Source organism: Galeopterus variegatus, unplaced genomic scaffold (assembly GCF_000696425.1).
Source record: "Galeopterus variegatus unplaced genomic scaffold, G_variegatus-3.0.2 Scaffold3654, whole genome shotgun sequence".
Classification (NCBI taxonomy): Eukaryota; Metazoa; Chordata; class Mammalia; order Dermoptera; family Cynocephalidae; genus Galeopterus; species Galeopterus variegatus.
Window position 1 is genome coordinate 7,110 of NW_007729765.1, and position 27,540 is coordinate 34,649.

The 27,540-nt window shown below is 48.2% G+C and overlaps 1 protein-coding gene and 2 non-coding genes across 3 annotated transcripts; 2 read left to right on the plus strand and 1 right to left on the minus strand.

Moving 5' to 3' along the window:
- Positions 1–3,843: 3,843 nt before the first annotated feature.
- Positions 3,844–27,508, minus strand: GLTP (glycolipid transfer protein). Its single transcript, XM_008585649.1, has 6 exons — positions 27,383–27,508; positions 10,236–10,294; positions 8,916–9,049; positions 6,083–6,233; positions 4,085–4,138; positions 3,844–4,026 (listed from the first exon to the last, which is right to left on the minus strand). Exons 1-6 carry the CDS (start codon positions 27,483–27,485, stop codon positions 3,844–3,846), a joined length of 684 nt encoding a protein of 227 aa, XP_008583871.1. The 5' UTR covers positions 27,486–27,508.
- TRNAI-GAU lies at positions 22,196–22,269 on the plus strand. Its single transcript has one exon. It is a non-coding gene; the product is annotated as a tRNA-Ile (tRNA).
- Positions 22,526–22,599, plus strand: TRNAI-GAU. Its single transcript has one exon. It is a non-coding gene; the product is annotated as a tRNA-Ile (tRNA).
- Positions 27,509–27,540: the final 32 nt, after the last annotated feature.

Here is a 27,540-nt window from a genome sequence, read left to right on the forward strand (position 1 = left end):
TCAGCTCAAATGTCACCTCCGCAGAGAGTTCCTCCCTGCCCACCCCCCATATAAATCAGGGCTCCGTAATCACTTCCCGTCACACTGCCCTGTGTACTATCCTTCACTTCGTGTTTTGCTCTCTGGATCTACTGTGCATCTCCTCCACTGGACCTTGAGCCCCTTGAGATGTGGGGGCCTTATCTGTCTTCTTTTTGCAGGATCCCCCTGATCCTAGCTCAGGGCCTTGCACGCAGTAGGTGCTCAGCAAACAGGAGCTGAATGACTTCGTCTTCCAGACAATTCTCCCCCAGGCCAGATCAAGGGCTGATTAAGGGTTAACCATCATCATAGCTGCCCTTTACCAGGCACCCTCTAGGCTCCAGGTGCCATACACAGTGCTTTGCATGTGTGGTCTCGTTTGATTTTATAAGCGGAGTGTTGATTTCACTGGAATTATGAATACAAAACAGGGGCTGGTTACAGTGGTAAGAGGTGTCCATTGTAGATTGTCAGAGCTGGGAAGGAGCTTTGAACCACCTAATCCCTTGATTTTAAAGATGAGGAAACTGAGGGCCGGCCCGTGGCTCACTCGGGAGAGTGCGGTGCTGATAACACCAAGGCCCCGGGTTCGGATCCCATATAGGGATGGCCGGTTGACTCACTGGGTGAGCGTGGTGCGGGCAACACCAAGTCAAGGGTTAAGATCCTCTTACCAGTCATCTTTAAAAAAAAAAAAAAAAAAAGGGCAACACCAAGTCAAGGGTTAAGATCCTCTTACCAGTCATCTTTAAAAAAAAAAAAGATGAGGAAACTGAGGCCCAAAAGGGAGAAGAGACTTGCCCAGAGTTACAACGGTGGATCAGAGCAGACTGAGGAATAGTGGCCAGATTCCACCATGTTTTCTGGGGTGTTCCTTGTTGATTTGTGAACATGGGCCCTGCTGTATCTTTGAGAACAAGGAGTAAGTGAACGTGCTACAGTTTAAGTACTGCATTGGTGGCCAGGTTGTCCCTTCAGGAGCCCCTGGCAGGGTGCAGCATCATATTAAGTAAAAACATTAATAAAAGCCAGTTATTGAACATCTTCTATGTGTCAGGCATTTTACAGCCATTATTTTATGTAATCCTGCAAGGTAGAGGTGTTTCTGTCCCATTTTACAGATGCAGAAACTGAGCCTCAGAGAGGTGAATTGACTTGCCCTGGATCACAAAAATTACAAAATTACAAAAATTACAGAATCTGGACTTAACTCCAAAAACTGTTAGGTGGTGGCGGTGCTGTAACTCCAAAAACTGTTAGGTGGTGGCGGTGCTGATGGTAGTGGTGGTAACAGGAGCAGTACTAGTGCTAAAAGTAGTAAGACACACCTATGTCTGAAGTCAGAACCCTAAAGCACTCGCTAGAGGGCCTTCGTACTTTCCCAACAGTGTTGAAGTAGGGCTCTTCATTTAGCTCTTGGGAAACAACTCGAGCTCGCTAGGAAGGCAAGCCCCTACGCCCCATCGCGCACCCCCACTTTGGGCGCGGGCCGGAGGCTGGGGGCGCGGGGAGGCGCGTCCTGGCGGGGACTCCCCGCCGAGCAGTGCGGACATCGCCACCTACTGGGCCCCGCGGGAGCTGCAGGCGTTCAGTGCGCAGGCTGGGGACCAGTGTGAACGAGGGGACCCCATCAACCAATCAACAAAACCGAAGGGAGATGTCCTTCCTCCATTCTTCTACAACCTCCAGAAAATGATGATAATCGGGTCAACGCTGAACGATTATGCAGCTAAATGCCTGCCTGGGCAGTTTCATTGACTCTTGGTGAGGTGGGAACTGTTAGTGTCCCCACGGTATGGATGAGGAAACGGAGGCTCAGAAAGGTGAAATGATTTGTCCAAAGCCACTTCGCTAATAAACAGCTTAGTCAGGACTCCAATACTCGATTACATCACTGCACACCCCACGTCACATTCCTGCTAAGCCAGCTAACTTACTATGCTTCCAACGTTAATTGCTTCACAAATAGTAACATTTAACTTAAGCCTCACAACAACCCTGTGAGGTGCGTGTTAGCAAGACCTCCGTGTTACAGATAAGGAAACTGAGGCTCTGAAGGGGGAGGTGAGCTTCAGTTTCTTCTCTATAATAGCGATGTATTATAATGGGTTTGAAATATTGTAGAATGGGCTTAGTGAATTTTAACTGAATGAATCAGCAAGTGAATAAATGAGTCACATTTGGAAAAACTTGTATGCTAATTCGGATTTCTGTGCAGTATCAGATTGACCTGGGTCAGATAAGGCAGCTTCCCATCAGTGGGAACACACTGGCAGGCAGTATGTTGGAAGGCGGGCTCATTCTGTCAGTTGGAGTCAGACAAAAAACCCCAGTGCCCCTACATCTAGCTGGGTCACCCTGGGTGAGTCCTTTGCCACATCCCAGGGGGGCTCAGTTTCTGATCTAATAAACGAGATTCCAGATGCCCACATCTCAGGTGGCTGTGACATGATGTGTGTAAAGCAATTTTGCAGCGCCTCATATACAGTGTTTTTTCCTCCCTGTCTGATGGTGTTAGCAGAGGAGTGAATACCTCCTTCCTCTCCTTTCCCTGCCCAGCCAAGGGTGCAGTCATCTCTCAGCTCCTGCCAAGCAGTCTGATTTTTCAAGAGCAGCTAGAAACCTGAGATTTTTATGTGAAATCCCCAAGTTTCTCAATGTGGCAGCCAGTTCTATGTTTTTAAAACCACGGAGGCCAGAAAGCAGGTCCTTAGCAGATCTGGTGTAAGGGTCCCCACTGTAACCTCTGATGCAGGAAAAAAAAAAAAAAAAAAAAATCAAGAACCAAAACAGCACACAGATGTGATTCCAAAATAGAGATTTATTTATTAAGGATTGTTTAGTTTCTGCATAAAAATTACTAATTGTTCCTCATTGGGTTTTTTTTTTTTTTAAAACACATCAATTCTTTTGGGGTTGCTTTTTTTGCCCCAACAGTTTTAAAAATATAGCTCTTTTTAGTGCCAGGAAGGACAATTAAGGCAGCGAGGCATTTTCTTGGATCTCAGCAGTTGGAAGGTTCATCTCACCCCCTTGAGAGAATACACGTGGTAGGTAGTTCCTTAGGTTGGAAAAGCTGTCCCTGAAGAAAACAATTATGTGGAAGAATGCAAATACAGTACAGTCACCTACAGTCAATTGTTTGTGTCCAATAGCTTTAAAAGAAATGCCTCTTGGTCATCAAAGCCTTGCTGGTTGGTTTCAGCTATAAAAAAAACTGTCAGTCAAGACAGTCAAAAAGAGTAGGATTTATAATGACAGTGCTGTGAGGTTAGGCTCTGCAAACCACATAATGCACACAAGTTTGCTTTTTAAAAAAAATCCCACAATAGGGGCCCTGCATAATTTCAAATCAAACACTTCATAGTCTTTAACATACCTAAAACAGCATTCAGTGAGATCTTTATAAGGACATGTGCTTATTTTTACAATGAGGTGTATGACACCATTGCCCTAAAGCTGTGCTACACAGGAGGGAAAAAACAAAAACAAAAAACCCTAGGACTTGATTCATTAGAAACATTAATAGATTTTTACCACACTGAAATGAAGGTGTAAAGTCAGTCTGTGCTATTGTGAAATCCAAAGGAGATTTGGAAGTAGGATTGTTACTTATTGCTCCATTAGAATAGACAAAAAAAAAAAAAAAAAAAAAAAAAATTTTCATGAAACCAGGGCCATTCCCTGAAGACCCTGGCTGGACTCTGGGCCGCTCTGGGGGATGTAGGCCAGGGGCAGCGGGCCGGCTTGATTCACAGTGATTCGGGTTTGCCTGTTTCTGCGAGTGGCATGTGCCGGGGGCGAGCCTGCTACTGGGCATGCCTACACCTTGTAGTTGAGCTCAGCATTCATCTTAGTGTACATCTCATAGATGACATCAATGGTGGCTGTGTAGTTGATCAGGAAGAGGCGGACTTTCTCCAGGCATTCCTCCTCCGTCACGTTCTGCCCCTTGGAGAGCGCTTTCAGGAAGTCCGACTTATAGGGTGCCGCATACAGCGCTGCCTTAAGATGGGCAAGAGGGAAGGGGAGTACAGCATTAGCAGGGACTGAGACACCAAGCCAGCAAGCCAGGGTTCTGGGAGGGAGACTTATAGGGTGCCGCATACAGCGCTGCCTTAAGATGGGCAAGAGGGGAGGGGAGTACAGCATTAGCAGGGACTGAGACACCAAGCCAGCAAGCCAGGGTTCTGGGAGGGGACCTCCCCAAGGTCCATGCTGGGCAGGGGTCTGTGCTATTCGTTGGAAGGGAAAGGAAAAGGAAGAGGGAGATGTGTTTTCCCTTCTACCCTTGTGAGGGACAGCAGGAAGGAAACCAGCTTTGGGGACAGACAGACCTGGGTGCAAATTCCAGCTTGTGCCGCCGACTAGCTGTGAGCCTTGAGCAAGTTACTTAGCCACTCTGAGCCTCAGTTTCCTCATCTGTAAAATGGGGATAATAATGGCACCCACCTAATCAGGCTGCTTTTGTAAGGATGAAGGAGGTTATGTGAAGTGTTCAGCACAGCAGCAGGCACACGGTAGGTGCTCAGCCTCGTCCTTCTGGGTTCCCTGCTCTGGAAAAGGTGAACTATTTCTTCAGAAAACCCATTTTCTGAGCAGTGGAAACAACTGCTAGTCTGTGCTGTGGTCTTTCTTTTGTCCTTAGGGGGATGACACTTCCCTACATTTCAGTGCAGAGAATCAGAAATTCACAGAATTTCAAAGCCAGAAGGAAAAAGATGCAACCAGATAAAGAGCTTAGGCTATGAGTTTGATAAATGAGGAAAGTACAAACGATAATATCATTAACAGTAAAAGTAGTAGTAACTTCGATTTATTGAGTATAAACCACATGCCAAGCATTGTATATAGGTCAAGTCATTTAATCATCGCAGTGATCCTTTGAAGTGGGCCTATTTTATACCCATTTGAAAGATGAGGACACTGAGGCTCAGGAAGGTAGAATCCCAGCCCCCCATATTTGTACTGTGTGACCTTGAGCCAGATACTTAACTTGTCTGAGCATCATTTTCCTCCTCTGTGAAATGGGGGTGAGAGTACCCATCTCGGGGTGCATTTGTAAAGATTACAATTCACAGGCAGCTGCCCTGGGCCAGGCACACAGGACACACTGTTATTATTAAGATCGCAGTCACAAGGCTTTCTCAGGGGGAAAGTGTACTGCACAGCAGGGGGCTCCTAAGGCACCCACCTAGGATGGGCCCTGTCCCCAGCCCTGCTGGGGCAGATGGCTCACAGGTGACCATGTTTTCTGCCCCACAACCAGCTCTTCCTGCCCGAACCCAGACTGGCTCCCAATCCAGCCTCCCTGCGGCCTGTGCCTCATGGGAAAGGTCAGCCTTCAGATCCTGGTTCTCATGGCAGCGAGGATGGGCAGGTGATGGGAGCTGCAGCAGAAATGGTGGCCTTGGCAGGCTGGGCAAGGCCATGCAGGGTAAGATGAGGGGGCAGTGAGAGGTAGGGTGGCCAGCAACCATGTGTAAGGCACCCCAAGGGCCCTTCCATGTTTCCTGAGTGGGCCTCTCAGCCTTGTGACCCGGGCCTTCAGCTAACCAGGCTAATGCTGAGGATGTTTCCAGGAGCCCTGGACAATGTCACCCCAACACAAGCCACCAAGAACCCTGCAGGCCAATGTCCTTTCAGCAGATGTCCCCATGGGGACAGAGGCCTTTCTTTCCCTCTCTACCCCATGGGAAGGTCCAGGCTGAATCCAAGGGGCCAGTTAGGCCAGCCCACCATCAACCTCAGGTCCTCAAAAGCCTTTGCCATAGTTTCACTCCTCACCCCGCAATCAAGCCTCACAGGCCAAGCCATCTAAAGAGTAACACCATGGAGCATCTACAATAATGCCCCTCCAGGACCACAGATAGGGCTGGCCTAGTGCATGTGAGGGGGATCCCTCAGAACACCAGCCTCACCCCAAATAGACAGGGGAGCCCTTCCTGAGCCCAGGTGGGCAAACGTAGGTTCCAAGAGGCCACAGCAGAGAAGTGACAGAGCAGGGAATGGAACCCACAAGCTGGTGGTCCTCTGGGCCTGGCGGGGAGGGGCGGCTCACCTGGAAGATCTTCTGCACGATCCAGCCATGGTACTTCTTGAGGGCCATCTCGTAGGCCTTGGTGGCGTTGACTCGAATGAGGTTGGGGTGGTTCTCGTCCCGCTCCCCGTCACAGATGCTCTGCAGGAAGACCTGGATGAAACGGAGGCCTCTATGGCCCAGAGAGGAGATGACTCTTTAGGACCCTGCATGCTCCTGCCTCATCAACAACTCAGCAGACCCCTGTCATGGTAGACCCTGATGTACTCTGAATGAAGCACCTACTTGTGAGTCAGGAATACGTACACACAAAAGGGAGCAGTTACTCCTGAACTGCTATCCTTATGCTCTGCTTATGTGCGGTAAGACCCTTGGCTCACCTCAACATCTCCTGAGCACCTTCTATTAGGCCTGGTGCTGGCCCATGACAATTGTCCCCACGGTGCTATAAGATCCATGAAGGCAGGGTCTGGGCCTACCCCATCCAGTTCTGGGTCCATATAGACTCTTGTGGGCCCGTGGGTGGCAGGTAGCCATCAATTTGAGGAATGAAGTCATAACACTTGCCCTCAAAGGACTCACAGAGCACAGACTGTGGACACACCGGGCACACTGGCAAGCCTGGCCCCATGCCCACCTGGGCTTCCTTTCTCTACTCTGCAGCCCTTGGGATCTTTCTAAATCTCCTACACCGTTCCTCTGACTGAGACTGTGCAGCAACCCACTGCCCCAAGCCATGGTCTGCATCCTCCAACTGCCACTGATGCCCTTCCTCAAGGGGCAGGGTGATGCTTTGAAAACTGGAGAAGGGTGTGGGTTATAGTTGGGAGCCCAAATCGAAAATCTGATCAGTGCCAGCCCTTTACTGCACATCATCTCACTTCTTGCTCCCCATGGCCCCAAGGGGCTCAGCTGGGCACGATCAGCCCATTTCACAGAGGAGAGCACTGAGGCTCCCCAAAGAGGCTTGGTCACTGGCTGGGACATGGACCCAGCCTGTCTCACCCCCAAGCTGGGCTCCTTCCTTTGCTGCCCCCCACTGTCTCACTGTGGTCCCTGGATGAGCTGCTCTGCTCCCTCCCTGCAGGGGGGTGAGGATCAGGCAAATCCTCCACAGTTGGATTAGAGCTCTTGTCAGTCAGGGGTCAGCCTGGGGCACGGAACTGAGAATGGGGCTTGATTGCGGCCCTGCACTAGCCAACCACCTCTCCTGAGCCCCTGCCTCTCCCAAGCCCCATCGCCTCCTCTCCTGGCTCTAACAATCCCTTCTCTACCCAGCAGCTGGGATGATTTCTCCTAAAACCCCATCTGATCCTGTTGCTAACCAGCTTCCTGCCCTTCAGTGGCTGCTACCCAGGACCCCTGATCGGGCTGGAGCTCATCCTTGTCCAATCCAGCCTCATCTTTCCCCTGCCTCATATCCAGGGCCCTGGCTGGACTAGACTCTCGAGGAGCTGCAGAAACATTGTGCCCTCCCACCTCTGCAAGGCCTGGTGCCTTTGTCCACCTGGGACCTTCCTGTTCAGTCTCAGTATCTGCTTGGCATTCCTCATCCAGGAAGCTTTCCCTGAACTGTCTCTACTCCAGGCTCTGATATTCTGCTGTCAGGATCTGCCACCAGCCTGACTCTCTCCCCAGATGGCGATGACCTAAGTGATGCCATTGAATGGTGCCTTGTTCAATGAAGCATTCCACACGCTTAGCACTGTGTATGACACATGGCAGGTGCTTCTCACAGGCTTGACCTGTTGGCAATCACCAGTGGCCAGCATCTGCCACCTCAGTCATCTGGCTCTGCCCACATCTGATTTGGGATGTGAACAATCTAACTGCTCTGAACATTACCGCCTGCCTTGCTCCTCCTGAAAAACCCACAGAACCTGCTGGATGGCTGGACCCAGGGGCATTCCTGAGGCCTGTTGGTCTCTTGCTGACAGACAAAGATGGGTAGCTCAGTGGGGTCAATTCCTTAAACTGTAAGGGTGTTAATTACAGCCCACCTACACCTCCGATGCCCACCTCACCGTTCAGGGAGCTGACTCTCCCTGCTCCATTTCACCAAAGAAATTGTGTGTGTTTGTGTATTGGGGGCAGGAGGTGGAGGAGATTCCAGGAGACTGGAAGGGAGATGAGGGAAGAGCTCCCCTCCTGACTCCAGGTCTCAGAAATGGGGCAACATCGGGAACATCTGTGGGTCAGGGAATGGGTCCCTGGCTTCATAGCAGCTGCAGGGAGCTGTGGCATCTGCACAGCTAAAGGAGAATTCTGTAGCTGGTAGAGAACAGCATGGGTTCAAACCAGAGTGTCCCACCCCCAGCCCATAGAACACCTTTGTGCCAATTAGATAGAACTCCTCTTCAAGATGCTGTATTTCTGTCAAGAAACTGTCATGATATAAAAATCCATCTTTTGCACAATATGACCAGCCCTAACCAGGACACCTCTGTGCAGTACACAACCTGCACAACCGTGCTTAGATGAGCTGGACACGTGATCTGGTCTCCAAAAGCCCCCATGGCTGCCTCTGTGAGATGGGGAGGGTCACCACATCTAACTCACAGAGTGTGACATTCGAGCAGGCATATATACATGAAGAGCTTAGCACAATGCCCAGGATGGAGTATGCACTTGCTTGCGATGCCTGTGATGAAACTGGAAAAGGAAGTGTCACCATCAGGCAAGCCTTGGCCCTAGGAAGGCTTTTCTCAGTCATTAATTAGCATCACACTAGAAGGGCACCTTTGCAAAAGAAACGGAAGTGACCTTCCTTCCTAGACACTGCGGGGCAGTGGGAGGGTTTGCTTCCCATCCTCTGCAGTACAGGGCCCCAGTCCCTGCCACCCAAGTCTGTCACCTTTTCAGCCACAACAGCGCCAGCGTGGCCCCCACTTTGGGCCACTCTGCTCCGTACATTTCTTTCTCCACCTCCAGGATATTCTGCAGGGTCCGGAACTTGGCCGGGTTGGTGTCATACACAGCTTTGATTTTCTGAAATGGAGCACACGGGGTTTTCCCCTTGGAAAAGCTGCCCTCAGATGAAACTGGCCAGCGCACACACTGGATGGAGGAGCACTCTGCCAGCACCTCCCTTTCCTTCTGGCCCATCGAGAACAACAGGGACAAGACTTGTAACAGTAACTCCACAACTGTTCACATTTATTGGGTGCCTCCCATATGCCAGGAAATGCAAAGTGCTTCATATGACATGGCAACCCTGATGGTGCTCTGTCGTTATCTCAATGTACAGTTGAGGACACTGAAGCTCAGAGAGGGGCAGTAATGTGCCTAAGGTCACACAGCTGGTCCAGGTGGGAATGGGTCCCAGCCCAGACTGGCTCCAGAGTCCATGTTCTCCAACCACTATTGACTCTATCTCAGGTGCCAAGTATCTGAAGTTTCACTTTTGTGGACAAGTGAAAATCTCTTAGGAGTCAAAGATGTCCAGAAACAAAGGCCTCTGATCTGGAGCCAGATAGGCCTGGGTCTGAATCCCAGCTCTGCCTCTTACTTGCTGTGTGACCTTAAGTGAGTCCTTCAACCTCTCTGAGCCTCAGTTTCCTCATCTACAAAAAGGGATAACAACAGAACAAGCCTGGAAGGGCTGCTGGGATGAAGAAATGAAATAATGCCGTGTGTCCCAAGTCCCAGGCTGGGCCCTAAGTGGGTCCTCATAGGGAAGGGTCTATGGCTGAGGGGAGACAGAACCAGCCTGGAAGGGCTGCTGGGATGAAGAAATGAAATAATGCCGTGTCTCCCAAGTCCCAGGCTGGGCCCTAAGTGGGTCCTCATAGGGAAGGGTCTATGGCTGAGGGGATGGCATCAGGAACTCCCAGGACTCGGTAAGGAGAGAGCCAGGCCAATGCCACCCATGATCTTTGGAGTTTACTTCTTACTTGGTGAGGGTGGATGAAAGAACCAGTAGGTTCCTTCTCGGAGTCAACCCTTTGGACTTTGGTCCCAGTCAGACCATGACTAGATGGCATGATTGCAAAGGAGGACTGCAAACCTAGGGCCCCAAGTTAGATGAGCTTGGGGTCCCAGTCTCCTTCCCCATGTCTGCTTCTCCTTCCTTGGGCTGGGGAGCTTGCAACTGGGAGCAGGGTGCTTGTGCCCCACGGCAGGGTTAAATTCCTGATGCAGGTTTGGAGCTGCAGGTGCCAGGCCAAGTACATACCGTGATGTTGCCACTTATGTCCGCCTTGATGGGAGTAAACACTGGGGACCCAAGGCAATCTGGGGACAAAATGAGAAGAAAGATTTAGATTCCCAACAAGGGTGATCTTCAGGACTACCACAGACCATGGACACCTGGGAACATGAAGGAAGGTCATTTGGTGTGTTTAAGGGAAGGCAGAGTTGTTTACAGGTGTTCTAAAGTTTCTACAGGCAAGTAAATTAGGGGAGTGCTGGGCCCCAAAATAGTAAAATCAGTTTTTTACTACAGGACTTGTCAGAGCCTTCAAACTGCACGTGGTATATCTAAGGGACAAACCTTTTGTGGTTTCTCCCTAGAACACCCCTGTCCAACAGAACTTTTTGCAATGTTGGAAATGTTCTATATCTGCACTGTCAGATATGCTACCTACAGGTGGCTACTGAGCACTTGATAGGTAGTGAGAGAGACTGAGGAACTGAGTTTGTAATTTTATTTAACTTTAATTCATATAACTTCAAACAGCAACATGTGGCTGGTAGCTGCCATACTGGTCAGCACAGCTGCATAGTATCATGAAGAACCAATGCTCTGAGGGTGGGGCCTCCGAGTGTCCTAGACCTCAGGAAGGAAAGAGATGGGAGCTGAGGCCCTGCACCACCCATTCCTGCCCCCCTCCTCTGTTCACACCCCTGTGCCTGCAAGTTTCAGGTCAGGATGGCCACACAGGCAGGTCATGCTCTTCTCTGGTCTAATCTTGTCCCTCCACTGCCTAGTGAGCCCTGTCCTCCTCCTCTCCTCACCCCTCTCCTGCCAATGCCTCACAGAGGACCTTGGACTGAACATGTCTCAGCAATACAGGTGAGGTTCTCAGGGTCTAGACCGGAGGGCACAGTGGCCAGCCACTGTGGCTGGCACTGGCTGACCTTGACGTGGGTTTTGAGCTCTCAGACTGAGAGCCTCATTTACCTAGAGCAAAAACTGTAAAAGTATACAGACTCTTCAAAGATTTTTATCTTACTTGTAAGTATGACAATTTTTGTCAATGTTCTTGGCATTTGCCTGTCATGTAACTATTTCACCTAATAGCTGTATACAGTCCTTTAGTCCTGCTGCTGCCGATGGCTGGTTGGGACTGCTGCTCTCTCGATGGTTTTTAGTTTTTTATTTCATTTTATAATCTAGAGAACAGTACTGGCAGGAGGAAGAGGTTTGGGATCTGGGTGTTTGCGTTTTTTCTCTGTCTGTGGCATTTATTTATTGGCTTTGCAGCACGTTGTTTGGGTGGAGGCTGATGGGCCAGCAAAGTGGGGGAGGGGGTCCTGTCTGGGTGCTGGAGGGAAGGACAGGCCCTACTCAGAAAAGACCGAGGCCCCAGTGGGGTCATCAAGCCCCAGCCTTTGCTGGAGAAAGCTGCCCCCTCCCCCGCCAACACAGAAGCCTGACGGTTTTTTGCCTAACTTTTGTGATCAGGGTGAAGGAAACCACCAAACCACTATAAATGGAGACTTGTTCAGACTGTCCAGAAAGGGAAGACGAGGGACCAAAGCTAGAGCTCCACACGCACCCCCTGACCCCCAGAGCACCTGCCCCGAGGTACACCTCCCTCTCACACTCTGCCCACCTACGGAAGCCAAGGAACCCCAGCTCCCCGCCCCGCGTCCCAGCTCCCCCTTATGGAAGTACGTGAAAAGAAAAAAATGCAAACAGTGGAGTTTTGGCTGGAGCTGCTCCCTCCGGCTATGACTTTTAACTATGTAATAATGTACAGAGAAAGTTGGTGTTATAAAGCTCTGCCTGGCTGTGAAATTTATTTAGCTATTTTAAGCCCAAGGGGGAAAAAAACGAATAATGCTCTGAGAAACCCATCTTGGCCAACAAGGCAGATCATCACTAATTAACCAGCTGGCCAGGAGGGAGGATGAGGAATCTCACCAGGTGGGAGAAGAGGGGTCAGATTTATCGATAACCTTCTCATTTGCCAGCTTATAAGGAAGAAATGAGCTGATGACACAGAGGTTCTGTAGTTCTGTGCCTCTACATAAGAACCTGGGAGAACACACCAGCAACAGGATCCCAGCCACAAGACAGATGGGGGAGACAGAGCAAGGAATGGAGACTGACCCAGAGGCACGGTGAACTTGGGCTTGACTACCAGCTCTGGGCGCAGTGGCAGTGTGGGCTTGGGCATGTCCCTTCGGCTTTCTGAGCCTCCTGTTTCCCATCTAGCAAAAGGTGCAACAGAATCAATCACAGATGTACGACAAGGATGACCTGAAACAATTCAATTCCAAGACACAAATTTTGTCCATGTCTGGAATGGGAATGTTCTTAAACGAAGGCATATTTCCTTTCTTGGTGGGCCATGACGAAATGGAGCATCGTACTACAGGTGGCACCTCCGAGCTGATGGAATGCAGACTAGGAGTGCAATGCCTGGCACTCGGGGCTCAATGTGGAATGTGAGCAGCCCACTGCCTGCCTCTGCTCCTTCCTCCTTTGTCACCCCTTTGGCAAGCTATCACAGGGACCAGAGGCATAACGCCAGCCAAATATCCTTACAAGAAGCAGGGCAGGGAGGAAACGCACAAGATCTTTACTGAGCAGGCTCAACATGGACTTCACCCTCAGTGCCTGAAGAAAGACAGCTGCGTTTCCCCAACACCTTCTCACTGTCCACCACTGAGTCCAGAAAAGTGAGCTCGCTAGCCTGATACAGAGCCCAGAGCAGGCCAGAGGCAGTGCCAAACCCACAGGAGGGAAATGCTAATGCCCAGGAGGCCAGGCAAGGGCCTTGATGTGCACCAACTGACTGCACAGGCTGAATTCCACCGAAGGTGACCCAGCACAGCTGGCTGGCCACCTGGAATATTCTAATTGCAACTGTGAAAAGAGGTACATTGGGGAAACAGCATTAGACACTTTAAATGAAATATCCTGTAACCTAATAGAAAGAAGGTAGGCTAGGGATTCAGACAGACAGGGTCACTCCCTACCTGGGCAAGTCTCGCCTCTTGTGTGCCTCAGTTTCCTCACATGTTTAATGGAGCAGTAACAGTACTTATTTCATAGGGTGTCATAGGAATGAAAAATAATGCATGAAGCACACTTAGCAGAGTGCCTAGTGCATGGTGAGCCCTCAACAGATGGACTTTAATCATTTTTATGAGTTCCTATCATCACTAGGGTCAGACTCCATGGTCCAGCAAATGTTACCCACACGTGGAAGCCACCAGGTCCCTGGGATCCTCTGCTGAGTGGCAGTCACACTCATCCTGCACCCTGCCACTCTCCACTTTCCTTCCTGAGGCCTCTCATTGGGCCTGGCCATGGCCTCGCCCAGCTGTGGGCTCCTGGCACACAGCCCTCTTGCTGAGCGGTAAGCCGTCTCTTCTCAGCAAGTGAGCCTACTTCCAACACCTGTGGGTGCAAATCTTCCCCCAAGGGGCTATGCTGGAGCCTTTCTTATTGTGGCCATGTCAAAAGCTGCTCAGAGGTGCTGGGCCGGGGGTATAGGCAGCTTAATCCTGGGTGCTCTGGCCTCCCAGACAGGCCTGACAAGAGAATTAATGAGGCAACTCCTCCATCTCACCCTCTAACCTTGCCTGATGTGTCACCAACCTTGTTCTGTGGAGGCTGAGCTGGGGAGCTGTGCGATTTATTAGCCCAAGTAGGTGTTCTGTCCTGGCACCCGACCACTGGCTCCCCTGAAGGACAACATATTCTAGACTTAAGTAACAAAGGAAGACAGCTACATTTTCCTTCTTCTGCTAGTTACTACTTCCCTCTTGAAAAATAGTCGGGGGCCGCCACTTCTGACCCTCCTGGGGTCAGGCAGGTGCCACAGGTGGGCTGGGAGTGGACTGGCAAAATCCATCCAAAGGGACCGCTGCTCCTCAGTACCAGCCAGTGGCTTTTACATCCTCATCTTTCAAAAATGTATAATGTCCAAAGATTTATACTGGATTGATGGATGGATAGAGGAATGCATAGATAGGTACAGTAAAATACTAATGGAAAATCTAGGTGCAAGGTGTAAAAATATTCACTATAAAATTCTTTCGACTTTGCTGTATGTTTAAAATTCTTCACAAAAACTATTGAAAAAATCATGTCAGGTGGGTTTTTATTTTTTTTTGTTCATGAAGTTATGCTTCTTACTTCTACTTTTTCTTCCAAGCCTGTTTCACGGTTACAGCAATTATATTTACATGCATAATGCTTTGTTTTACTGGCTGTCTCACCACCAGGCTTGAGCTCTGAGAGGGCAGGGACCAGGTTGCCTAGGTTCCCTGCTGTGCCCCCAGCACCCAGCATGGTGCCTGACTCCAACAGTGCTTGGATGACATCTGTGGAGTAAATGAGTGAATGGACTTTAGGAAACATGGAATCTATCAGTGTGTTTCCCTGCCAGACTTTTTTTCTATGCACTTTCTCATAGTTTAGATCAACCCTATGCCCTAGTTTTAAGCACCAACCCAACCAAAATGAAAGAGAATTTGTAAAGGGAGTTGGGCCTCAGTTTCCCTGCTTGTAAAATGACAATCCTAGTGGGACATCCCTGCAGGGTTGCCATGAGGGGGACAGGAGTCATGCACACAAAGAGAGCTCAGAATGCTGGTCATGACTGTTATTACTGTAACAGGCTGATTTTCAACCTAAGCCTTCAGACAGAGAAGATACAAAACGAGGGCTCAGTGACAGATAATCATCAACCATGGGTGGTTTATTAGCTTTTCTCAATGACTCAGGTCATTTGACATGCATTCTAGAAATACAGAAAAATGTTATTCAGCTTCCTTGGCTCTGGAAATGGCTCTTGTGCAGTTCTGAGCAGCCCTACCCTGGTGGCAGTGAGAAAGGCTTTTTGTTTCATGTTCTCCCGACAGTGCACCATGAGGGTCACGAGGCCACTGTGGTCAGCAGGAGCTGGGCCCCAACAGCAGCTGCTATTGTTTGCTGTGGCCACTACACAGGGCCACAGCTTCTGCTCAACTGCAGGGGAAGGACGCAGTGCCTCGAGTGCACTTATGAAGCTGTGCCCAGCAGAAGCAGAGAAGAGTGGAGAGACAGACCCCAGAAGGGGGGCCAGGGAGGCAAGGGCTGGGAGATGAAATCCCAGATGGAGGGGAGGGACGGGGGCTCGGAACATGACCCCAGAAACTACTTTCATGCCACACCCAGAGGGAGCCACCAGCAGGAAAGACATCTCTGTGTGCATGTAAATGTGCCCACTGAAGTCAGTTTGGGAGCATCTGGAAGTGGGCTGCCTGTGATTCATGGGGAAGTGGCATAGTGCTCTAGAGTCAGCCGGGCCTAGGTTCGAATCTCGAATCTGGTGTGACTTTAGCCAGGTGACTGCAGGCTCAGGCCTCTCCCTCTGTACAGCCCAGAGGTGCTGTGCAAAAAGGAAGTGCTCCAGGCGGACTTGGGCTTGATACTAGAGATCCGCTCTGTCTGAGGTCAGCTAAACTCCTGATAGCCTTGGGGAATCTGGAATAGGGTGCCAGCCACATTCTGGAATTGTTACCACAAGACTACTTTTAACCTGATACCAAACATCTAAAGACACAGCATCCGAAGAAGTTGTATTAACTTAGGAGTGCTGAAAGTTATCTTGTGACCCTCGCTCATACATCTGTACTGAGGCTATAACTAAGAACCAACCACCAGCCTGTATGATGCTATGTGCCCAAGAGAAAAGCTACTGTACTGATTAAGGGGTTGTCCCCTCTCTCTCCCTTTGTTCTCCCCTTCTCTGTGATTATAAAAATGCTGGCCCTTCAGAAAACACTTCCCAAGGCAACTTGGTGGTATTTTCCCAGGTAGTGCTTACACATATTGGCTCAAATAAACTCTTGGATATTTTATCGGTGCCTCAGGGTCTTTTTCCAGGTAGACAGGCTGAAGCCTGCTTCAGTGTCACCCACCCAAGGCCCTGGGCTTATGTTTGTCTTTGGTGCAGTCCAAGGACACCAAGCCCAGAGAAGCTAAGCTAAGACTTGCCAGACAGGCTGAAGCCTGCTTCAGTGTCACCCACCCAAGGCCCTGGGCTATGTTTGTCTTTGGTGCAGTCCAAGGACACCAAGCCCAGAGAAGCTAAGCTAAGACTTGCCCAGGGTCACGTAATGAGCACCAGGAACTCAGACACAATTACAGAGCCAAGGCTGATTCCACAACAATCTCCCCTTTCTTTCCAGAATGTTTCCATGTGCTTGTGTGAACTCAAAGAAAACAGGGGAACTCTGACAGGAAAACCAGAAAATGATTTTAATTCCCAAGCATGTGGTGGCCTTTCTAATAGTTTAAACTCAAGCTTACCCCTGCTCCAGGTAGAGTGTGACAAGTTTCTAGCAAGGTATCCAGCCTTACCTTCCCTACAAAATGCAGTCCTGCCCCAAAATTATCCTTCTGGTTTGACCAGTTTTGCAATTACCCCCAAACTTGGTTTGTTTGTTTTTTTATTGTTGTCAGCAAACATACTCTTTAAAATGCCATCCCATCTGCCTAGAGAGAGGGAGGGGGCTTGGAGGGTTTTCTAGTTCATCATATTACCTCCATGGAAAAAAGAAGCTGTCTTTAAATAAAAAAGAAAAATTAGAAATAGGATGATTCTACCATCTTCATAGAACCAACTAGAACGGGCACAGATTCTAAATACAATAAATCCATGTTCATCTGGAACACCTGGCAAATGGCCCCTTCTGTTTAGTGGATAAGGTGTTTTTCTAAGCATGCTATTCGACCCAGAAGGCATAAGGAAAAGACCAATAAATCTGATTTCAAAAACCAGAAACTTCCTATATGGGGCTGGGGCGGAGGCAGAACCCACCACCAATCGAAGCCAAACAACAAAGGGGGGTGTGGGTAAGAGTCTGTGTAACAAATGTAACAGATAAAAGGCTATTATACCTAATATGTAAAGGGCTCTTACAAAATCATTAAGAAGAAAACAAAACAACAGCTCTATAGAACAATGGGCAATTCACAGAAGGTACTTAAACTCAACAATAAAAAACAAAAATTAAAACAGTAAAATATTTTCCATCTATCAAATAATTTTATGAATACACCATCCTTCTCTAGTTAGTTCAAACATTCTGGATGGAGCTCATCAAAATGTAACACAAAGTCCCTGCTTTCATACAAGCCATTTGTAACTTTCTAAATAGGGCCATAAACAAAAATATAAATTATGATAAAGGTAACGTACAGGCCTCCTCAGACCTTCACTAAATGGCTCTAGATGGTGTGTCTTCAGATTTTTTGGACAGCTTTGCATATTTTTTGAAAACTCCTCTTGATGGTTGATGGCTACTTCTTGCTTTGTCTGCAGTGCTTTGGTTCTACTAGATTCTTGAAAAATAGCCAACTGTGTCAGAATCACCTGCAAAATAAGAGGAAATAGGGACCAAGCAAGGGCTTTGTGCATGACCTCTGTAACAATTTTGGCTTGTCCAGGGCCATTTAGGGCATCCTACCTGGGCCTCTGCCACAGTTCAGGTGGGTAACATTGCCCAGAAAGCAGAATTCCCCATAAGCTAGCAGTCACCATATGCCACACGGAATCAGACTCCTTTCCTCTTTTTCTGGCCTCAACAGGTCTCAGCAAGACCACAGCACATATCTTGAAATTTCCATCCAAACAGCCCCTCAATGCCTGCTTCTATGGACAACCACAGATGATGTTGGGAAACATGGTGACCAAATTGCCCTGCCGTGGCCCACCCTGTCATTTCATCTCAGGAATAATTTTCACTCAAGAACAAAAAGCACTCTGTTTTTAAGATGCACAGTTTCACTTTCAGCCTGTATGATTTAGGATGAGAACACACCTAACACAATCCATAAATACTTATTTTCAAAAAGGAAGTACAGGATGCCTGTGTCACTATGCTGATAGCAGCCTGGTATGGGGAGGTTCTATTTCCAAATCAATTTTTCTTTCATAGCTGGATAATAAAGTTCAGTTGTTAAACACATGGGGCAGATTAGTTTTACAGATCCTGGGTTACAAGGATCATAATGGGAGCCACTCGAATTACAGCTGATGGAGATGAATCATTTATTAATCTGGGGGTGGGGGTTGTCACAGCTCAGTTCACTATAAGGCCTATTTTTGAGGATAAGAGCCCTGAGAATGTCCACGTTCCCAAAACTGGTTCCTGCTCTAAATTCTACTATCTAAAGAGGAAAGAATGTTTACTAAACAATTCCAAATATTGCTTTAAGAAGTCACTCCTATGATATGCCAACTCTTTGTCCATAATTGCCTTCTTTGGCAAAAACCAGCCTTGAACTGGGAATGCAGTTGGGAAAATTATTTCTCTTACTTGCTGTGTGGCTGGGGAGAAGTTAGTTAACTTCTCTGAGCTGCAGTTTCCCCATTTATAAAATGAGTTTCGGGACTGGCCAGTTAGCTCACTTGGGGCTGATAACACCAAGGTTTAGGGTTTGATCCCTGTACTGGCCAGCTGCCAAAAAAAAAGTAAATAAAATAAAATGAGGCTAATAATGGACCCTACCTCACAGGGTCATTGAGAGTCTCACACGAGGGTATATAAATAAAGGGCTTAGCACAGTTTCTGGGACCTAGTAAGTGCTCAATAAGAAAGAAAGTATTATTATGTATTAGTATTATAATAAATTATTTCATCATCTTCATCCTTCCTAACAGGCAAAGCTTTTCTTTAGAGAGGAAATCCAGAAAACAATCATTTCAGTGATTAAGAAATCAAAGGAGAAAGAGAGGAAAGGAGGGAGGAGGGAGAGAAAGAGATATTGATTGATTGATTGATATGGGTAAAATTAGCAGAAATCTTCCAGTCATAAAATAATGACCTCAAATGTATTCCACATCATTAAAAAAGATATCTCAGAGGGAGTGAAGTTAGGAAGTTGGAGGAACAGCAATGCAGAAAATGAATCATTTCGGAACATGAGGCAGCGTGAATCAGCTGCCTAACTGCCAGGGTAGAAAGCAGAGGTTTTTTATAGGACCCTGGAGAGGGCTCATCCCCCATAATGACTTTGAAAAGCTCAGACACAGTTAACACTGTAACAAAAAAAAAAAAAAAAAAAAAAAGCCTGGGTTGCCGGTCCCGGTCCAGTACGGGAGCGACACTGAGGGTTGCAATCCATTGCCGGACCCGGAAAAAAGACAAAAAAAAAAAAAAACATCCTACTCATGGATTGTTACAGAATGTAATAAGAGGTGCTAAGATTCACCCAGGCCCATTTAAACTGAAACAATGAAACCTAAGACTAGAACCCAACATTTCCATTCTAATAAGCTCATTGAAATAAGCACACTGTCATACCAGATGGGAACTTCCTAACGTTTCCCCTCCTCAACAAACAGCACTAAAAGTTCTTTCTGCCCTAGAAGACTTCCAGCATCCTCCTGTTTTCCTGATGCAGTGCCGGCCTCCCATTATGGGGGTGGAGGATAGGAGATAGGGGTGGGGTGGGGGATGGGAGATAGGGGTGGGGTTGGGGGCACTTGCTTCAAAGGCCCATGGGCCACTTTCTAGCTTTGTGATCTGGTTAAATCCCTTCATCTCTCTGAACCTTGGTTTCCTCTTCTATAAAATGGTGCCCATTCCTCCTATTTCTTAAAGTCATCACAAGGATTAGAAATGAGTTATGCCCTAGTTCAATGCTTGACCTGGGAGCCACTCAGAGTAGGGGTTACGCTAGCTCTGACTGAGGTCATGCATTATATTTTACAAAGCCCCTTGTCATGAATTCTTCCCATTCTCTTTCAATTTGACATTGGCTGGACATTTGCGAGCTGCCATGTGCATTTCTGGGTCCCAGGAGGGCCTGAATTCTGCCCCTAAGGGATTCACAGCAGAACGCTGTCCTTCCAAGCAGCCTTGTGCAGCAGATGATATAAAGACAAGGAACGAAGGTAAGGAGGGACTAGATCAGCTGGCAAGCAACAGCATATGGTTGGATCTTTTCTCTCCTGCTTCGCAATTCTATTCCCTCCAGCAGCAGAGGCCAGACTCTTCTGAACACAGAAAGAAGATTTCATCCAAATCATCAGGGGACAGGGCAGGTGGGCGCCATTGGTCTATACTCTGTGCTGGCCTAAGACATTATAAAGGAGGATACTGGAGTGATTCTCAGGCTTAAGCAGCCAGGCAGTTGGCCCCAAGCCTTGGAAATCCGTCACCAAGACTCAGAAGTGGCTTCTTTTTGGCAGATCTCTGTTTCCCAAGGGCTGTGTGGCAAGAGGTCCAGTTTCTAAAGGCCTAGGGCTGTCTGTCCTACCTGTGCTAAGATGGGGTGATTCCGGGCATTGAGCAGCAACATCATTTTATGTGATCACCTCCATCGACCATGCTGGAGGCTCAGCTTCCCCATTTTACAGTTGAGGCTGCAGACTCAGAGAGGGGAAGTACTTGTACATGGATACACAGCTTTGGCCCCACAAAACCCAAGCCGGGCCTGGCTCGGCTTGACACTCACATCCATGTTTCTTTCCATTCATCTGTCCACAGTGTTCAGGACATGGATGTCAAAGGAAAACAACCAGATTCAAAGTGATTTCTCCCTCTGAGCCTCAAAAACATCCTACTCATGGGTTGTTACGCAGATCAACAGGATAATACAACAGGGCTGGCAGCAGCCCCTCCCACCAGGTTACTCAGATTGTACTCAGGCCAGGTGACATCATGAGTGTGACCCACCAACATGCCACCAGCACACAGTAGGCACTCCTAAAGGCTAACAAAGCCTCACTTACTACTTGCAAACACACCTCCCACTGACGACAGGAGTCTGTGGGCAGTTTCAAAATTATGAAAACTATTGCAGAAAGTGTCTATTTGGCTTCTTCCGCTGCCACAAGATGTTTCTTCTTCCAAGTGTCCCTCCCAGGCCACAGTCTATATCCTGTTCCTATAGAATCCAGCTCTCAATAGACACAACCAAAATGATAACTAACCTGCTACATTAGGAGGGTTAATACAGTTTCTTTTTTGTCTTTCTGGGGATATGCTACACACACACACACACACACACACAGAGCATATGTTTGTTTTAACTTAAGAACAAAAAAGACCCAAAACATTGCAGGGACTGTGGTAGGTGGTCTCAAGTCCCAGAAGCTTGTTGCAATGCGGGGAGCTTCTTACAGATCAAAGGGTGCTGATGGGGCTGGTTCCCAGGTGGTTAGACAAATGCCCCATGTAAAGGAAAATCTCACTTGTTTGGGGCTTCCCCCACCAGATGACTTTTACATCCTAGTCATTCTAGTTTGCATTCAAATAAGCAGGAGTTACAAACGCCACTTGGCAGGCTGATTATGAGTTATACACCTCAGAGGAAACCTGCATATCTAGTCTGTGCCGCTCATGCCACTTGTCATGTGGACAAATTACCATGATGCCAGCAGAGCCACTGGATTTCCTCAGTGGCCAAGCAGGCTGGCTATACTGGGGGTCTTCTACTCTACCAGAGAGGAGGCCAGGACAGCAGGCAGGTACAACGGCAAGATTACTGCATAAGGAGTCCAGAGGCCTGAGTTCTAGTCTGGCTCTACTGATTACTCACTGGCTGTATGACCCTGGACAAGTCACCTAACCTCTCTGGCCTTGGTTTCTTTGGCTGTAAAACAAGAATCTAATTCTGTGCTTCTAGGCTGCCATGGCCCCCCAAAATGGAGCAAGCATTGAACCAAAAGTGATAAAAAAAAACAAAACACCACTCCTTTGGGGATCACTCTAGGACTATGAATGAGTGCCAGATGCCTGTAAAGCCAGATTCCACAGACACCTGTGTAATTAAGCAGAGAGGCATGAATGAGTAAAAATCACTCCTAGAATGTGGATCTCAAGAACTGAGAGGTGGAAATCATTACCTTCAGTTCCTCCATCTCTGGTTTCTCCCTAAACAGTGAGAGCAAACAGGTGTCATTTCATGTACCAACTCTGATTGACCTGGAGTGGTTGTGGTAAGAAAGACGCAGGGCTGGCTGGTTAGCTCAGTTGGCTACAGCATGGTGCTGATAACCCCAAGGTCCAGGGTTCAATCCCCATACTGGCCAGCTGCCGAAGAAGAAAAGAAAAGGGAGATCGGAAGAGCGGTTCCAGATTCCACAGACACCTGTGTAATTAAGCAGAGAGGCATGAATGAATAAAAATCACTCCTAGAATGTGGATCTCAAGAACTGAGAGGTGGAAATCATTACCTTCAGTTCCTCCATTTCTGGTTTCTCCCTAAACAGTGAGAGCAAACAGGTGTCATTTCATGTACCAACTCTGATTGACCTGGAGTGGTTGTGGTAAGAAAGACGCAGGGCTGGCTGGTTAGCTCAGTTGGCTACAGCATGGTGCTGATAACCCCAAGGTCCAGGGTTCAATCCCCATACTGGCCAGCTGCCGAAGAAGAAAAGAAAAGGGGGGGGGGCGGCCCATGGCTCACTTGGGAGAGTGTGGTGCTGAGAACACCAAGGCCACGGGTTCAGATCCCTGTATAGGGATGGCCAGTTAGCTCACTTCGGAGAGTGTGGTGCTGACAACTCCAAATCAAGGGTTAAGGGCCGAGCCCGTGGCGCACTCGGGAGAGTGCAGCGCTCCCACCGCGGGTTCGGATCCTATATAGGGATGACCCGTGCGCTCACTGGCTGAGTGGGCGGTGCGGCCAGTCTCAAAAAAAAAAAAAAAGGGTTAAGATCCCCTTACCGGTCATCTTTAAAAAACCAAACAAACAAAAAACACGAAGATGTTGAGGCTGTGTCTGGGCTCAAAGGTATCATGATTGATTAATAATGCCTTCCACAGGTACAGGATATGAAAGAGGTATTTTATATGCCTTTTAATTTCATCACATATTTTAATTTGGAAAGAGAGAGAACAGCAAAGCATTTTCAGCAAGCACCCAGAAGAATGGGAGTGGAACCAAAAGCATTCATTCATTAAATACTACTAGCTCGCCAAATGCCAGGCACTGAAATACTCTTAAGTCACAGAATGTTTGATAGGTTCAGTGGGAGTTTAAGGGAGTCACGAAAGACATTCTGGATGAGGTGACTGTTAAGCTAATTCCTTAAGGATAAGTGGAACTGAGCCAGGCAAAAGGAAGGGGATGGGCTAGAGAGCCAAGTGGTGCGATAGGCAGAGGGACTGATGTGGGTAAGTGGAGGCCAGTGATAGCATGGTACCATTTGTGAGGTTGCAAACCATTCAGAAAGGCTACAGCACAGATTTCAAGGTGGGTAATAGGGAGCCACTAAGGCTTCTAGGCAGGGAGTGGAAAGACAAAATAACATCTAAGTTTCCCCACCCCTGCCATCTAATTGTTAATTCTCTAGATCAGCTGCAAAAGTGACCTAAAAAATGAGAAAGTAGGCCTCACAGGAGTCAATCTTGCAAACTGATCAGTCATGTGAGATCCGATTACTGGATGAAGGTAGAGAAAGAAGATGGACAAAGGGCTGGTCTCTAAGTATATGCAGTAAAACCTGTACAACCCAAGAGATTCAGACTGGAGATACAGAGGAGGGGCTAGCCCAAGATGTGCATGCTCTAAACACGGCAAGTGGGAAACTGATCTGTAGCCCATACCCAGTGAAGCAAAAGACTAAGCCCAGCCAATTCTACCACAAACCACACCCAACAAAGGTTTAAGAAATGTGGCTGCTTTAATAGGTTGAGGGCCTCCACACCCTTCAGCCCAGCAATTTCACTTCTAAAAATGAGAAATAACCAAAGAGTGTGTGAAGAAACATATACAAGGATGTTCACTGCAGCCTTGTTTGCCAGAGCAAAAAATACGAGGCAATGTGAATATCCAACAGTACGGGATTGGTTAAATAGACAATGGCCACATTCAAACAATGGAATCCTAAACAGCTATGAAAAATGATGACAGAAATGGAAAGACAGTCATGCTATATTGTTAGCTGGAAAAGGAAGTTATACTTTTTTTTCCAAAGATAAATAGAAATGAGTGTGGAAAGAAAATACTATGTGAATGTGAGAGGATTAAGTGAACTAATCTTTATAGAGGACTTTTGCATAGTAAGTGCCCAATAAATGACAGAGAGATTTGCATATAACATTTGTTTTTGCTCCATTTCCCCTCAATCAACAGTCATCCTTGCAGAATTAAATACTTTTTAAAAACACAGCTTTAGCCCTTGGTCATATTTATATCTAGAGCAATGGTTCTTAATCGGGGTAATTTTTGCCTCCCTAGAGACACAGTATTTTAGATAATCACAACATGGGGAGACGGGGTGCTACCGGTATCCACTAGGTAGAGGCCGAGGATGCTGATAAACATCTTACAATGCACAGGACAGCCCTACCACAAAGAATGATCCAGCCCCAAATGCTGGCAGTGCCATGGTGGAAAAACCCTGGCTTGGAGGAAACTCACTGCAATGGCTTTCAGACTCCTTGCTTCCATCACCCCAGACCAGCTCCATTCAAGAGTCACACACACCACTCAGATCACTCAGGTGAGCAGATGCTCCCAAGATCTAGACAAACCCCTGATGGTGGATTTCAATCAACCACTGAGTCCTGGAGAAAAGCCACCAGTGGAAGAATCCTCCTAAAACTTGAGTCTTAAACCCTCAGGAGAAATTCCCTCCCCAACCCCCACCACCGAGAAGAACACCATGGTTTAAAATGAATTATCACTTTTTTTTTTAGAGTGCTAAGAATTATTCTCTTTGGTGAACACAAACAGCTCTGGTGGTTAAATCCCCAACCCCCACCACCGAGAAGAACACCATGGTTTAAAATGAATTATCACTTTTTTTTTTTTTTTAGAGTGCTAAGAATTATTCTCTTTGGTGAACACAAACAGCTCTGGTGGTTAATATGTTGTGGGCCAACCCCACTGAGGTTTCTGCATAAATGGTGCTTCTGTTAACACATGTGACACCCCACAATACAGGGATCACAGCAAAGACAAGGATCCTTTGAGACCAGTGAAAAGGAGGAGGAGATGCTCTTCAGCCCTGGCACTAGATCACTGCTGGCTCCAGTTACCACCTCCCCCTCTCCTCTGAAAGCAGACAGATAACAGCATCAAATAAAGATGCCCCCAAATGTACAACTGATCGGTAATCTCACTGAAGATAAGGGAAGAAAAGACTACAGAGCTTAACCTGGGGTTTCTCCACCTTGCAGGTGCTGACATTTGGTGCTGTATCATTATTTGTGGCAGAGGACTAGCCTGTGCTTTGTAGGATGTTTAGCAGCATCCCTGACCTCTATCCGAGAAGCCAGTATCAAGCCACTCCCTCCCAAGTTGTGACAAACAAAAAACGTCTCCAGATATTTCCAGATGTCCCCTGAGGGGCAAAATTGCCCTCAGTTGAGAACCACTGGCTTAAACAGATTCTAAATCCTTGTCCAGGGCAAGCTGTCTCTAATCATCAAATATTCATAAAACCAAAGAGGAAAAAATAAAATAAAACAAAACAAAACTCTTTCACAAAAATAACTTCTCAATGCTAAATCCAGTTAGCTCCTAAGTCCCTGCCTGGAGATGCAGTATTATCTCAAGACTGTGATACTGATAGTAAGAAAGTGTTGTACATTCAACAGTATTAACTGAGCACCTACTATGTAGCAGGCATTGCTCTGGGCACTGGGGACACAGCAGTGGATGTAAAAGACCAAGGCCCTGATCTCAGGTTGCTTATTCAGGTCTGAGAATCATATAAACCAGGCAGTTGCACACTGATTAATCATCTACTACAAGAAGGAACTAAAACTGGATCCAGGAACTTATGTGTGTGTGTGTGTATATATATATATATATATATGTATAACCACTCCCCCACAGCTGAGATCTATTTGGCACTTACAAACTCAGTTCTTTACACACACCACCTCATTTACTCCTCACAGCTAGCCTAGGAGACCAGCACCCCCACTTCACAGATGGGAACACTGAGGCTCAAGAGGTGGAGAAGAACTGTGGACTCCACCTAACTACACCGCCCCCACCCCACCCCCACCCCCGGAGCTCACGGCACTCAGGAGACTACCACCAACAAGCCCTGATCACCCACTAGGGGCAAAGTGAGTGACTGCCCTGGATGCCAAATTTCTTCAGTTAGTCGGTCTTAAGGTTTTGCCTGTTTGTGGGTTTCAGCTGGACTCTGCCTTGGGGGCTGGTATCTTCCTGCAATGCCACCAAGTGCATCAGCAGGGCGGGGCACTGGGAGAGCCCACATGGAGAAGAAAGCAGAAGCTCAGGTTGCACCCTTTACCCAACCTGAAAAGCAAAGGGCAGGGGCAGATGGCACTGGCTTCTATTTCCCATTTTCCATCCAGGGGCTGGGCGGGGCTGGGCTGAAGGAGAGGAGGAAAAAGGGTCTGAAACTGACTTAGAGAACACCTTCCCAGTTCTCTCAGGACCTTCTTCAACACGACCTATGGGGGAAGGGTCTTCCTCTTTTAGAGCCCAAACTGAGGGAGGGACTCCTGCCCAGCACCCGGTGTCTGACATCATCCCACAAAGCAGCTCCCCCTTTCCTGACCCCTGTTCTAAATGGAGGGAAAACTTTAGGTGGCTTCCCCTAGAAACAGGCCCTGGAGTTTTACAACTCCATCTTCAAAATCCTCCTGCCTGTCCCGCCTCATCAGGCTTCCTCCCCTTGGAGGGGAGGGAGACAGAGTCTTTGATTTGGAATGGAGAAATTGTGAGGGAGAAAGGGTACCCCGAGAGAGAGGCTGGAGAATTTAAGGGAAAAAATAGGTTTATAAAATGGGAGAATTCATTTTAAGAGGGGAGCTGTGGGACATTCTAAAAGAAAAGAAGGGGTGAAGGACTTTGGGGGAGACGAAGGATTGGAAAATGCCTAGGGGAGATGGAACTTAGTAAGGGGTGTTTGGGAGAGATGGGTGATTGGGGCAGGGGAGGACTGGGGGACATCTGAGGGATGTGAGGAATGTGAGATGCCGGGGGAGATGGAGGATGTGACATGTGCATGGGAAAGAGGATTTGGGAGTGGTCGGGGGCAGGAATAATTTGGGGCGCTTGGAGGGAAAGGGGATCTCGGGTGCCTAGGGAAATAGGACTCGGGGTGCCTAGGGGAGAGATGACTTGGGGTTGCTCGGGAGGAGGATGCGGGTGCGCCTGGGAGCGATCTGGGGCAAGGCTGCGGGCCAGCTCCCCGCTGCACCCCGGCTCACCGAAGAAGGGCGGCAGGTGGGACACCGCCTCGAGGAAGGGCCCGGTCTCGATCTGCTTGTCCGCGGGCAGCGGCTTCAGCAGGTGCTCGGCCAGCAGCGCCATTTCGGGGTCGAGGCCCGCGGTGATGCCCCAGCCGGCGCCGCGGGCGTCCACGCCG

What these genes read in the sequence shown, in the direction of transcription:
- GLTP (XM_008585649.1), bottom strand. Translation starts at nt 27,485, where the DNA reads ATGGCGCTGCTGGCCGAGCACCTGCTGAAGCCGCTGCCCGCGGACAAG. An exon ending in ACATAAGTGGCAACATCACG is followed by an intron (nt 9,050 to 10,235) that starts GTATGTACTTGG and finishes GCTCCATTTCAG; the next exon opens with AAAATCAAAGCTGTGTATGA. An exon ending in CCCAGAACCCTGGCTTGCTG is followed by an intron (nt 4,027 to 4,084) that starts GCTTGGTGTCTC and finishes GCCCATCTTAAG; the next exon opens with GCAGCGCTGTATGCGGCACC.